The sequence below is a fragment of the Pleurodeles waltl genome, chromosome 2_2 (genome assembly GCF_031143425.1).
Source record: "Pleurodeles waltl isolate 20211129_DDA chromosome 2_2, aPleWal1.hap1.20221129, whole genome shotgun sequence".
In the NCBI taxonomy this organism is placed as follows: Eukaryota; Metazoa; Chordata; class Amphibia; order Caudata; family Salamandridae; genus Pleurodeles; species Pleurodeles waltl.
The window spans coordinates 923,835,875-923,850,834 of record NC_090439.1 but is presented as its reverse complement, the minus strand read 5'-3'; the positions used below and the strand labels follow the sequence as shown (position 1 = coordinate 923,850,834).

Here is a 14,960-nt window from a genome sequence, read left to right as displayed (position 1 = left end):
CAGTGGGGCAGAGCCGAGAGTGAGGACGTAGCTCCCTGCTAGAGCTAGGGCAAAGTGCAACAAGAGATCCAGAAAGCAGAGGATGGAAGCCTGGGACAAAAATAGAAGAAGAGAATACCTGTACCCTCACCTGTCAGGAGATGACAATGGTTATTAGTAGGAAACAAGCCAAGGAGTTACTGGTATCTGAATGGCTGAGGCTACAAGCTCATTCTGAAATGTTTTCAACCCCCGGCGTCCTCTAATGAGTAAAGGAGTCTTACTGTCCTATTAGTCAGAAGACGTTTAAAGTGTTGCTTATTGCCAAAGGGTTAAGGCTTAGACTCTCACTCTAAAGATAAAGGGTTGGAGTCCTGGTGCAATGGTCATGCCATTAGTCTGAGATCTGGAAATTTGCAGAGTTCCAAGGTCTAACATATATATAAAACAATTGTTTCTGGATTGAGAGTGTCAGGAGGGACCACTTGCCTACCCAACCTTCTGACCTAAAGGGGTAATTATGAGCAAACCATAAACTATAACAATAATGGGGCACGAAGGGTGAAAAGAAGAGCAACAATCAAAAGTTGGCTATAGAATCAATAGTGGCAAATGGATCTCAACAGGCAACTGTTCCACAGAAGGCACATAACATCTGTAGCAGGAGATGGTTAGAGGATGAGCATGGCAGCGCTGAGAATAGAGGCTACCAGCCGAGCAGCCAACATCCGGGGCTGAAGACTAAAGCCAAAAGCAAGGGAAAGACTATCACTGGAGCCAGTGGCTGCAAGTTACGTGGCAGCAAAGAAGAGGCTGAAGAGTGAAGACAAAAACTTCAGGGCTATCGTGGCTTTGACAAGGGCAGCAACAGGCCACAGAGGAGAAGAATGCCTGGTAAGGCAGCTTCTAGAAAGTGCAAAGCCACACATGGATGGTGAAGAAGATGATTTCCATTAAGTCGAGGCCGAGGCATACAGAACAAGAGGTGAGAGGGCAGCAGGATCAAAGCCAAGGAAGCCATCAAAACAAGCAGGAAAGTGACAGCACAGTCCAGTCCTTGTAGCCAAGACAATGGCTGTGAGGCAGGGCGGTACATGGGCCCAGGAAGATGCTGAATTAGAGGAGGATGTTGAGCGTAATTGTGATTGGTGGCTATGAATGATGGTAGCAACTGTGCTGGGTTGGGTGCATAAGGGTAGTGTAGGCACATCAGGTGGAGCGACCTCATACCAGCATAGGCAAGCAACCAGGAAGGGCTAAAAGTAGTGCCAAGCCACACCACACGCCTGCAGCATGGGATGGGTCGGAGTAACTGGGCTCGACATGGCAAAGCACTACAGCTAACAGCACAATTACAACAGGGCACACACAGCAGGCCTGGTCCGCTTCAGCAGCCCTAGCAACCCAACCTCAGGCAGTGCAGTGTGGGATAGACAGGAACTGCCTGGCAGGGCACACATAACTTAGCAGTATTTGTAAGCACAGAAGGCATATGCAACAAGCATGGTTTGGGGCTGCTGGCAGTCGGGGGGCACAGACCAGCAGAATTAGGAGGACCCCCGAGCCTGGGCCTTAGGTAGGCTAGCAATTACCACATGCTAATTATGGAGCAACATATGTCGTCTCACATGCATGGAAAGTGAAAATGCAAGGGCACAAAGTGGATGGTCAGAGCCAGGGACTGCCGTAAGGCCTTCAGTAGGGAAGTTCCCCAATGATAGCTATGGAAACAGGACCAGCTAGCTTACTCCCTTGTCAGTGAAAGAACAATTATGGAGAAAAGAGTACATAGACATATTCATGCTGATAGAAATTGAACAAGCAGGCATAGATTTCGTCCAGGATAAGAAAGAGGAAGAAAAGAGGGAGAAGAAAAGGGTAAAAAAAAGAGAGGAGCATAGATAACTACATGCATTCAGAACACTAGCATGTTGCTAGGCACCGTGACTTTTCGAAGCCAATATCCAGGAGGCACAAAGGAATGTTGCGGGAGTGACAAGGGCTGCTGCTAAAAATGCGATGAAAGAGTGGATCTCAAGGACATCATCTGAAATACTCACAAAATTGTGGCAGCAAGAGAATAGGGAGTGAAATCTGGGCAGCCCTTTTGGCAGGCCACAGGTAAGTAGAGATTGACCAATCACTGCATAGATTTAAGTCGACAACAAGAGTTTTTTTTGGGGGGGGGGTACAAATGGAAATGCAGACATTCAAAGCGAGCCTCAGGCAAGAAAGAACTACCCCCAAATAAACACTAGCCACAGAAGAGCCCAACCACAAGAGCCCTTAAAGTGGGGGGTGTAAGCAATGACTTACAAGGGACAGTCATCCGGGAGAATGAAGTATTAGAAGGGGCAAAAGATATTGAATGAACAGAAACCCCAATTTCCGTGCCAGCATTAGGGAGGCATTTGAATGTTTAGCACAAGAAAGAGGAGGCAAAATATTTGTTGGTAATTTTTCAGCTAGGTTTCATCATTCCATACACTGATTCATGGAGCTAGAAAGCATGCAAAACCCTTGAATCGAAGGAAGACCACCCAACGGGAGTGAGAAGGTAGGGTAAGAGCTGAAACTAGGCAAAGTTGCCATAACGTTTGAAGCAGTGCTTTTCTTAGTGTTCATAATCTCCCCATTGGGTTTGGTCCCTGTGAAAATAAACAGGCAATTTAGACACACATTGTTTTTCATATCCGGAGGGCAGGTTCAGTAAAAGGTAGCATTGACCCTGAGCAGCGTTCTGTCCAAAATGCAAACATAGACAAAGCCTTGGACCTACTGAGGGCAACGGGGAAAGGAGTGGAGTTGGCCAGGGCGGATGTCGAGTATGCCTTCCGCTTACGACCAGTGCATGTGGACAGCTTTAAACTTCTTGGTTTTCAATTTGAAGGACACTTTTATTGTCAGGTACCTTCTCATGGGCTGTTCGGTTTCTTGTTCATACTTTGAAATGTTCAGAACATTAATTGAATGCACTGATCTCAAAACGAAGGGGGCAAGCTTCACTATCTGAACAACTTCTTATTTATAAGTAGAAAGAGGCCTAACAGCACTCTTGGAATCACTTTTGAGAGTGACAAGAGAGCTAAGGGCAGGCTGGGGAAAGAAAGGACAGTAGGGGCGGTGGAAGTAATCGCATTTCTGGGGATTGAAATTGATTTAGAAGAAGGGTGTGCAGACTTTCAAAAGGCAAGGCAAAAGAGTTGAAAGACACAGTGGCGGACATGGCTGGAAGGACTAAAGTCACACTAGAGGAGGTGCACTCACTGCAGGGCAAATTGAAGCACCTAGAATTGTTCACAGATGCAATGGGCAGCCTGGGTTTTTACATCAAAATGGGCCATGCGTGGTGGGCTCAGAGTGACCAATAAGTACACAAGAGCTTATGAAGAACAGAGCCCTATTGAAGTTGTTCCCAGTAGTGGTTGTGGTACATATGTGGTTCGACAAGATAAGGAACAGGAAAATCATATTGTGGTCGGGCAACCAAATGGTACAGCTCATTAAAAATGGTCATGTAAACTACTCAGGGGTACTAGGCCCCTTGAGACGTTGCGTTGCCAGCTGCATTGCAGCATAGAGAATAAAAGACAGGCTGCTTCTGGTTGAAATTAACTTAGTGCTGAATGCTCTTCGGTTACTGTGGGCAAAATTCCACGAGATGGCACCTCTCACGGATAAGAAGATGGCACCCCTCCTCTAAGAGTTATAGAAGCTAGTTAAACTGACCCAAGCACAGTGGCGCCAAAGTCAGCAGCTAGATATTGGGACCACATGGACAGGTTTCACAAAACAACAGGAGTAGGTAAATAGCAAGATGCAGAACAGACATAGAGGGGTCTGAACTATTTAAACTAGCATTTGCCAGGGGAAGAGCAGGATGTGGGCACACATAGGATCAGTTATACCCATCATAAAACTAAAGATAGGTAAGGATGTCTCAAAGAGTCACTATATCAGGCCTGCAATGAAACTTACAGGGTAGAATCCAGACCAAGAAGGAAAATGGCAGGCGGCTTATTGGGTCTGACAAACTTGGCCCTCTACATCGAAGCTAGAATTGGCCTTCCACTCATGGGTAGAGAAAACCATCTCCTGCACATTGTTTGCTATGGTCTACTTTTAGGCTTACAGGGTCAGCAAGATGGGCCACCTGCCTCCAATACCTGTGCAGGTGACTCTTATATCATATTAGAAACATTATGAATGCAATAGAAACATATTTCTGAGGCTCAGGAAATTAAAAACTGACCAACTAGGAAATGGCTTCATCAGCCTCTTGGACTACATAGGGCACCCTCTGAAATTCCACGTATGCCTGCTGTGAAAATACCTAGCGATATGACAAAGGGACGGGGTCTATTATTTAAGCACCACAATGGGAAGCACATGAGCATTTTCCAGTTTAGGCAGTTATTGAAAAACGCACTATCGGTTTACGGGTCTTCCGGCAGTGGAGTATGTCACACATGCAGCTTTAACAATGAAGGGTTCTACAAATCAGGAAGATGTAAATCCGGGGCATTTCAGTCATAAATTAGGGAAAAGAAATCTTAAAAACCCTGGTCTTTGTTTCTGCAGCACACTACTGACGAGGAATCAAGAACAAAGTGGCCTGGAATTTGGGACACTCCTGTATCTCGTGTGCCCAGCAATGGAACAGTGGAAGTAACAGCAAGGGGCTAGTATAAGGGATATCTATGAGGGAGTACAGCTGGGAAATTCAAAAGTTGAACTGTTTTGGATGCCTAGGAACGGTGCTACACGATGCTCGTACCTGAAATCAAAATGTTTATTAGGAAATTACTTGAAACACAAAAAGAGAGTGTCAGGAGTGGTTCAACCCCACACTTGCTCCTGATTAGGCTACAGAATCATCAGTACACTAAAGGTGTGTGTAACTGGAAGGAACTGGACTATTACGCCCAGTTCAAAAGGCGCTAATTTAGCACGTGTTTACCAGGTAGAGATGAGTGTAAGAAGTGGCTGTGTCTTTTTGAGGCAGTTCCCTTTACGGACTAGGTGGTCTCACACACATTATAGTGTCATGCTTCATCATTTGACCATCTAGCCCCACCCAGGTAAGATGATACTACCTGGGCAGACTCAACCTTGTTGTTAAAAGAACTGCAGAGGGAGTGCTGAAATTAAATCTGACTGGATATTACAGGGATCCAGATAAGGAATTGGTAAATAAAATAAATTACCTTACAAATCACCTCTCATTCGGAAATAATTTAATATAGGTGTTTGTAGGTAAGAGTAAAAACTGTGGTAAGGACTCTTGAGAATAATGACTCGCGGAGTCTAAAAATGAGGGACCAACATGTTTCTGCCCACACAAAGAGCTGGAAAGTCTGGGGCATTTGTCAGGGTCAGGGATCCCTATAGGAAAAAGAGCATGGGAGCATGCTTGGAAAATAAAGTGAGTAAATGATAAGCCTACCTGAACATTTTGTTCTATGGGGGGCCTAAGGGGAAGATAAAAACAGTGGCGAAATAGAGGTGCCACTTCAATCAAAAACACACAGCACACAAGGGTGACAAAAACATGCTGTGAATGTCTCACACAAACACTCATGCAATATAACAGCAGGCAGGGGAGCCCAGTCAGATGGACTTACCCTGCGAGACAAGACGGATTGCCTCTGGTCTGGGAAGTAACGGAGGGGGGTTGCCCCTTATAATCACACTCTGTTTCAGAAGACAGAGCACAAAAGCTAAAGAGGCAAAAAACTAGAAGGAGATCATGGCAGGCAAGAAGTAATAATGAGGAACTCCCCTTAATGAAGTAAAAAGGACTTATGTAAATAACGGTTGGTTAGGAAATAATTGTTCAGAAAGTCTATGAGGAAGTTACTTGGAGCACAAAAGGCTTATAGGTCAAAAAATCGAAAAATGCTTTATCTTATGGGAAAAACGTTACAGAAGTCAAAGGGGGCCCCCCTGTCGGGGCGAAAGAGTTTGAAAAACTTACCACTCCAAAGGGTTTACCCGGTGTAAGCACCTATGGTCCGTTTCCCAGCCGCTCGAATAGTGCTATGAGCGAGCGCTGGGAATTTAAGGGCCAGGCTGGTGCCAATTAGTCATTAATTAAATCATTATTAAGGCGCAGCCAGTGCCGTCCACTCACGACAAGCTGAGCTGCAAGGCTCCCGTTGGGGCCTCGCGGGGTCAGGAGCCCAGTAATGATGAAAAATAATGCAACGTGTCTCGCCGAGCCTCGGGCAGTCGGGAAATGTGGTACCCGGCTGCCGAGGATCTAGTGTTTACATGCTTGCTGAGGCAACCGGACTCGGAGCGTGAAGCCGCTGAGATTCAGCGGAGACGCGCTCTCCGATTTCCTGTCTGAGCAGGACACGGCTTCACAAAGAGAGACGGATGAAAAAGGGGGTGGGAGGTGGGGAGGAGGGGGGAAAGCAAGGGGAAAGGGGGTAGAGGAGAAAGGAAAACGAAAAAAAAAGGGAGGAAGAAATGGAGAAGAAAGAACGGAGGAAGGAAGGAAGGGAGGGGGGGACGGGGGGGAGCCAGAAAGAGAAGAAATTAATAAAGGGTTGATGGCCAGCTGGATGGTTGGCCCGGAAAAACAGGAAGAGGGGGGGAAAAGGGGGAGTGGGTGGGGGGGGTGGAGCACCATGGAATAAAGAGAGTAGGTGAGTGAAGGCAAGAAAAAGAGGGTAACGAGCAGGGTAGGAGTAATATTATTACTCCAGGGTTGACCATTGAATATTGTCCTAAGTATATCGATACTTAACCACCAAACCATGAACTTGAAGCAGAAACTACTGTTTTATGAACAAAGATGGGTGTGGAGGCTGCATACCGATACCATGGGACTGAACGACAATATTCAATGGTTAACCCTTGAGTAATGATATTACTCCTACCTTGCTCGTTACCCTCTTTTTCTTGCCTCCACTCACCTACTCCCTTTATTCCATGGCGCTCCGCCCACCCGCCCCCTCCTTTTTTTCCCCCTTTCTCCCTTCCTTTTCCTTGTTTCCCCCCCTCCCCCTGTTTTCTTCCCCGTTCTCCCCCTTTTTCTTCCTCAGGGTCTCCACTTTTCCTTTTCCATCTCAGGCCCTCCACCTTTCTTTTCCCTTCTCTATCCTTCTTTCTTAGCCCCCCTTTTGTATCCACTCATCTTCCAAAAGTTTAATTTTTTTCCTCCCTGTTTCCCTGGCTCAATACCTTGTCTTTTCCTTAAAACCCCCGTTTTTTTCTTCCTTTCCGCTTTCTCACTCTCCCTTTCTTTCATACTTTTTTTCCCCTACTTCCTGTTTTTCCGGGCCAACCATCCAGCTGGCCACCATCCCTTTATTAATTCCTTCTCTTTCTGGTTCTCCCCCACCCTCCCTCCCTTCCTCCGTTCTCTCTTCTCCATTTCTTCCTCCCTTTTTTTTCGTTTTTTTTTTTTCATTTTTCTTTCTCCTCTACCCCTTTTTCCCCTTTCATCCGTCTCCCTTTGTGAAGCCGTGTCAAGCACAGACAGGAACTCTGAGCACGCGTCTCCGCTGACTCTCAGCGGCTCTGCGCTCCGAGTCCGGTTGCCTCAGCAACCATGTAAACACTCGATCCTCGGCAGCTGGGGACCACATTTCCCGACTGCCCGAGGCTCAGCGAGACGCGCTGCAACTTTTTATTTTTTTTATCTTTACTGGGCTCCTGACCCCGCGAGGCCCCACCGGGAGCCTCGCAGCTCAGCTTGTGTCGTGAGTGGACGGCACTGGCTGTGACTTAATAATGATTTAATGACTAATTGGCACCAGCCTGGCCCTTAAATTCCCAGCGCTCGCTCATAGCACTATTCGAGCGGCTGGGAAACGGACCATAGGTGCTTACACCGGGTAAACCCTTTGGAGTGTAAGTTTTTCAAACTCTTTCGCCCCAACTGGGGGGGCCCCCTTCTGTAACGTCAAGACTGTGTTTTTTCCCATAAGATAAAGCATTTTTCAATTTTTTGACCTATAAGCCTTTTGTGCTCCAAGTAACTTCCTAATAGACTTTCTGAACAATTATTTCCTAACCAAGCGTTATTTACATAAGTCCTTTTTACTTCATTAAGACAAGTTCCTCATTATTACTCCTTGCCTGCCATGATCTCCTTCTAGTTTTTTGCCTCTTTAGCTTTTGTGCTCTGTCTTCTGAAACAGAGTGTGACTATAAGGGGTATCCCCCCTCCGTTACTTCCCAGACCAGAGGCAATCCGCCTTGTCTCGCAGGGTAAGTCCATCTGACTGGGCTCCCCTGCCTGCTGTTATATTGCATGAGTGTGTGTGTGAGACATTCACAGCATGTTTTTGTCACCCTTGTGTGCTGTGTGTTTTTGATTGAAGTGGCACCTCTATTTCACCACTGTTTTTATCTTCCCCTTATGCCCCCCATAGAACAAAATGTTCAGGTAGGCTTATCATTTACTCACTTTATTTTCCAAGCATGCTCCCATGCTCTTTTTCCTATAGGGATCCCTGACCCTGACAAATGCCCCAGACTTTCCAGCTCTTTGTGTGGGCAGAAACATGTTGGTCCCTCATTTTTAGACTCCGTGAGTCATTATTCTCAACAGAGTCCTTACCACAGTTTTTACTCTTACCTACAAACACCTATATTAAATTATTTTAAATTGAAAGAGGTGATTTGTAAGGTAATTTATTTTATTTACCAATTCCTTATCTGGATCCCTGTAATATCCAGTCAGATTTAATTTCAGCACTCCCTCTGCAGTTCGTTTAACAACGAGGTTGCGTCCGCCCAGGTAGTATCATCTTACCTGGGTGGGGCTAGGTGGTCAAATGATGAAGCATGACACTATAATGTGTGTGAGACCACCTAGTCTGTAAAGGAAACTCCCTCAAAAAGACACAGCCACTTCTTACACTCATCTCTACCTGGTAAATATGTGCTAAATTAGCGCCTTTTGAACTGGGCGTAATAGTCCAGTTCTTCCAGTTACACCCCCCACACCTTTGGTGTATTGATATTAGGAAACGACCCCTTCCCCACCTATGGGGCGATATCCTAGTAGTTACTGGAAGAAAAAGCATCCTGGATGCCTTAAATAGGTACTTCATCACACTAGCAGGGATGCTGGGTGAAGACTGCAATAATATGGTCACAACTAGTGTCTAGGTATGAATGGCGAGGAGGAGGGAGTCATAGCATAGTAGAGAGATGGAGGCAGAAGCTGAGCACAGCAATAAGCACATTTTGCAAGAGCAGGGTTTTTGAGAGCGTAAGAAACAGCCTTGTAAGCCTGAGGATGCCGCCGAATTACTCAGGAGATTGGGTATATGTTGAGGGCTTTGGCAGAGACATGATTATCCTAAATGTCACAGGGATCCTAGAGCTGTTGGTATGCAAATAATGAAAGACAAGGACGGACGCGAGGTTTGGGGAGGAGTTGCAAAGGAGCATGAGCACCTAAAGGGTGTGGCAACAGAACGACTGTCTGTCCACAACAAGACAATTGACATGAGCTTCAAGAGCAGCCAGATACGTCATCTCTTATCTGTTGGCCTTGGGATGCCAAACGGTAGGGCAACCTGAAGGAGACCTCAACGGCATTCAGGAGCCGTTGTACAGGCATTGCACTTGCAGCCCCAGTAGGGTGGGGACGTTCATGAGACGGTAGCTAGTGGAGCCTAGAATCCTGCAAGTGGTCGCCATCATGAAGAGTCTAAAGAATGAATTAAACAAAGGCTATAGTGATAATTATGAGGAATGATTATAAAATCAGGTCCCGAGCTTAATTCCACCTGCAAATGGGCGCATTCTTTAATAAAACCGAAGCCATATATTCTCAGGAACTTTTCTGTGAACTGTTGTCGAGCAAAAAGGATGGAAGGTGACCCAAGCGCAGGAGTTACGGTTTTCAGCAATGCACAATATACTATGTCATTCACCGCTTGATAAACACCACCTTTTGATCCGAGACAGTTAATCCTCTTTTAGGCTTTTATGCGCTATTTTAATAGGGCCCCACTTTAAGGCTGTACTTCGTGTTGCATTTGAAGTATGTTTACATTGTGTCATATTATGAGATCCCGAAAGCCATGTTTCCTTTTGTTTACAGTTCATAATAATGTTGCTTTAAGCACAGCATAAAAAACGATGAACAAAGCCATCCAGTCTGGCTTCCCTACAGTGCCAATTCAGTCAGCATATGCATGAACAGAGAACATACACGTGTTCATATGTGTTCATACATGCACTCCGTCCGTTCTGTTTTTTCAAACGTGTTGTCTTTGCATGTGCTTGTATACCGTGAATCCAGCTCTGTAAATAACAGATAAACGTTTTATCTTTGAAACTTTTCTGTACCTTACGTGGTGTGCTCTATCAATGTGTCATGGTTCTGTTTTTCAGGCTATGTCCAGGCATCAAAGCAAGATAAGAAATTCTTTACTTGTGCACCGGACTACTCCTACGCTGCTCTTTGCGAGTGTCTACGAAGGGTTTTTATCTACCGCCAGCCCACTCCTGTACCCACAGTGTTGTACAACAGGAAAGAGGGCAGACGAGTAGGACAAGTTGCTAAGCAGCAAGTAACAAGTCTAGAAACTAATGATCCCATCTTGGGGTTTCAAGCCTCAAATGAGAGATTATTCGTCCTAACTTCAAAAAATATTTTTGTAATAAAGGTCAACACTGTGGAATAATTACCAAATAGATCATGCACATTGTATAGGATTAAGAAATGACGAGACTGCAGTTATCAATTTGCATCGAAAAGCAAATTGTGAATTTGATGTCATAAAAGCATCTTTTACAAATAACAATTATAATGTTTTGCCAATTTTTTCCATTATATAAAATGAATAAAAAAACTGAAAGCATAATTTAGAACTATTTTGATTCATTCCTAGTGGCTTTACACGTTTGGTCGCCTCATAATGAGGCTACCACAACCTCTTTTGTTGGAAGGGTGTTTTGAAATAGGGATTTACATGCATGGGTGTTTCAACAGATATTTATTTAGGGAAATGTTTATTGATCTTGATTTGCAAGGTAAAAAAAATACTTTTTTCCAGTTGCTTGCCATGGCCTTGTAAAACAATCGTCCAGGATAATTTGCTTCTTAAAGCTATGATCTCACTATTCTGCTCTGGGGCTGGACGGGGGTGGGGTGCAGGGGAAGAGTTCGGTGGTCAAAAAAATCAGCGATCGTCATTGTTGTAGATTGTTTCACGCAATGTCCTGTTTTTATTAAATTTAGAAATATAATGCAAAATTATTTTGTGTCCTACACTGTTGCAGAAGACCAAATTGGATTGCAGCCCACCGGGCAGGTAAATTAAGTGACTTTCCATGCACCATAGTGCAATGAAGGGTGATTTCAAGATGCAGTACTCATTTTGAGAATAAACAGCAGTCTCCATGACTGATGCCCAGGGCATATAGTTTTGCGATCAAAGACAACAAGTTTTCAAGTTTATTTTTCTTGGTGCATTGGACAAGTATGCCCAAACAACTGCAGCACAACTCCATCGACTGCTTTTTTACAGTACCTCAGCATGGATCTCTCTACCACTAAGGGGGTTTATATCCACGTTTTCAAGTTGTTCAAATTTGAATATGATTCATTAATGCAAAACCTTTACTGCTAGAGTAAGCACTCTAAGGAGCTGTGATCTCCACTTACATTACTCAAAGCATTTGCAGTATGCACATGTGTATGTGTTTTCAGAATTTAAAAATCGCAGGCTACTGATAATGCTCTCAGAGTTCTCTTTGATTGTGTGTAAGTACATTCAGAAGCCAGAAAGCAACACTGGTGGTTGTTTGCTTTTAAAATAAAATGTACTCAGAAAATCTTTCAAGTTGAAAAAACATTGCCGAATTATTGCTTGGACTTTGATGCTATTTTCTCTGCAGCACCACTTAAAAAAATGTGTTTTTTGCATGCCAGTGATAATTAAAAAAAGACTAATAATGGAAATTCATTGTAAAATCATTATGGGCAGACCCTAATTCATGTAAAGTCACATATTTGCACTCACAGGTATATGTGCTTGCGTTGGTGCAGATTTACGACTTTCAGGAATGCACAAGATTTTACAACGATTATGCCATTTTTACATTAGCAAGTATACAGAGTGTTAGATATGCAAAAATGCTGAGTTGTTGCAAATTCACTTTTTACAGGCCATTTTCCCTCCCAGGAAAATATTTATTCCTGCACCTTTCCAGTGTGTTAAGAGCTTGTGGAGGAAATGGAGAATTCCCTTAAATGTGTACAGGCTTGAAGGACATTCCTACCCTGGTACTACATCTCCTGTTTTGCAGAAAGGTGCAAAATCAGCTCCTCACTAAAATTCAAACCCTAGTATAATATGAGCCATGCCTAACCAGATAGTCAGCTCTGATTTAATGAGGATACTGCCATCATTTGTTGCCTCTCTGCAGGTGTTATTGTTTTTATAGGGCAAGCAGATTTCCGGAGTACCCCATTTTTTATACAAATATTTTATACATTTCTACACCCCTGACCGAAGACTAAAATACACAATATGGTATTTATTCTCTGACAGCACGTGTTTACAAGTATTTATTTAACAAGTGCTTCTCTTAATCGGTATCTGTGAGTTGAAAGTGTATATGCTTTACCGTAGACATTTTCTGCTGCTAACTCCCCAGCAGAAGGGTCAACGAGGCACTGAAGCTTGGTTAACCCAACTAAAACTTGTATGTAAAAACGTTTCTACCTTAATATTCAGTACATGAGGACGTTCCGCAGCTGCTGCTAAGTATGCTGGACCAACTCTTACCTGTTAATGATATTCTTGTAGTATCCAGTACTTGATGACTCCCTGGCACTCTTTTCATCAAAAGCTGCATAACCTAGTCTGCAAGCTTGGGGGACCAGCTGTCTCTGTACAGAGTAACGCGGGCAAAACTTTAGACAGAGTTGAACCGAGTTTTTTAAAAAGGACCTGATTTGTCAATTGTTGTCATCCATTGATCAGTGGCTACATTGTTGTCACCAATCAGGTAATTAACAACCTAGCTCTACTAAGGCTAATAAAGTATGCAAACACCAAATAATTCACTGGTGAAATAGCATTTGAAGGAACCCTCACGAGAAAAGTAGAAAGGTGGTTGAGATCAATACAACTAAAGAATTTAGAACCCAGCCACGTTTCCTACACCAAGTTCAGTGCCCACCAATAAAGAAAAATCAATAGAACTAGTTTTTGTAAATTCATGCATTGCCATCAGAGTTGAAATCATCAGAAATGTAACCCATAGTCATGCTCTGCAATCAACAACAGATGAATGAATGGTGGGTCAACTTTTCTTTTGGTATTTAGGTAAGAGCTCATGAAAATAATTTGTGAAATGAACCCTACAGATTAATGATGCTCATTCCTTGTCCTACATCAAATACTCCTTAGAACCGTAGAGATACTTTGGGGAAAAACATCATCCATGCCTCTGTACGGTCTGGATGCTTTCAAGGCCCTCCAAAACAGCACACAATCCGTCAATAAAAGAAACCACACTTCAAATATGAAATGTAAGCTACTAACCTCCTAACACTGGTTGGCCTCTGCAAAATAAATCTTTATAAATAAAAGTGGCAACATAAATCTTCCAACACGTAGTAGATAGCTCCCCACTAGCTAACAGCAAACTAGTTTGCAACATTCTCATAGCATTGAAACCATTGCTTTTAAATTACTTAGTGGCACTTTTGGGAGATCTGTGCCACTTTGTGTAGTATCCGGTATGATTGACACTGGGAACATATGTGTAAGAAACTGTAAATATTAAGGGGTGTGGTGACCCACCTTTAGTAATAACGACTATCCTTGTCAGGGTGAACCACTAAAGCCGCTAATTTAATCTAAGCTCAACACCCTGGTAGTTATGGCATGCAGCAGACAGGCTTTACTTAAAGGCAATGTGTAAATTATTTTCGCTGAAGCAGAACAGTAACAAAGTCAAAACCCAACACTAGGAAAATCCCAAACAAATTTAGAAAATTATAATTAATTCTACTAAATAAAATTATACCAAAACAACGAAAATCCAATAAGGGGACCCAGAAATATGAATTTGTGAAGTTTTAAATACAAATAGTGGCAAAACACCTTAAAACCCGACCACGGTCCGCTGGGACCTAAGGAGATTTGGGGTCGACCGCAATAGAGCACTGGTCTGCTACAGAAGATACCAGGTTCAACCCTATCTAAAATTTAGCCTTCAGACTTCGGGCCTGATTTATATTTAGGCTGGCAGCCTGTTCATCCTCAGGGACAATGGAGTAGATTGCTTGTCGTCCTGACAGAGATGCCTCCCACCTAATTTAGAAGCAGGCGGTCATTTCGAAATCATTAGCAGGAACCGCTGTCACAGCGGTATCTGTCAATACTTTTTACCGTTTGTTTCGGGGCACCATCAAATTGGGTTTTCCTGGCAGTAATGGGCATCGAAAATTGGCCTCTAATTTCACCCATCTAAATTAGGTGGCCAGAATTTAAACTCTGCCTCCGATGGCCCATACACCACAGGGCCATTGGAGGGATTTAAATCACAGTGGAGTTGGAGTAATTCTTGGCATGATACCAGCAAGGATTAACTGGGGCCGGAAGTGTCTGAAATGGAATTCAGATATCCTCAGTAGGGCAAGGTATCCAGCTGTGGCCGAGGAAGGCTCCACATTGTTGGATTGCCTCTGGATGAGGTGTCAGTGAAACTGCAGACTTTCGGAGGGACAGTTCAGAGTGTGAGAAATTTGAATTTCACAGCCAGAGAAGGTCCCTCACTAGCAGCACACTTTTGGCACCTTCACCTGCTGAATGTTCCTATGTTTGGACTTAGCCAACTTTTTGGAGCTTGGATTCTTCCAGTAGAGCAAGAAAGAAGGGTTTTGGCAAAAAGTGGCCCACAAGCCTATATAACTACCTTCTCCTTGAGGTCCCACTGATTTGGACTTGCTTCTGCGGAAAAGTTCTGAGCTGGAGAAACCTGAATCTTCA

At 43.9% G+C, this 14,960-nt stretch overlaps 1 protein-coding gene across 2 annotated transcripts in view; it reads left to right on the top strand.

Moving 5' to 3' along the window:
* The window catches only part of NUDCD1 (NudC domain containing 1), a 556,518-nt gene extending 545,701 nt beyond the window's left edge, over window positions 1-10,817 (top strand). The window contains exon 10 of one of the 2 annotated variants that reach the window (XM_069220624.1): window positions 10,345-10,817. In XM_069220624.1, coding sequence (XP_069076725.1) covers window positions 10,345-10,637 — 293 coding nt within the window. In that variant the 3' untranslated portion in view covers window positions 10,638-10,817. The remainder of the gene's footprint in view (window positions 1-10,344) is intronic. The other variant, XM_069220625.1, reaches the window with a different exon arrangement.
* Window positions 10,818-14,960: the final 4,143 nt, after the last annotated feature.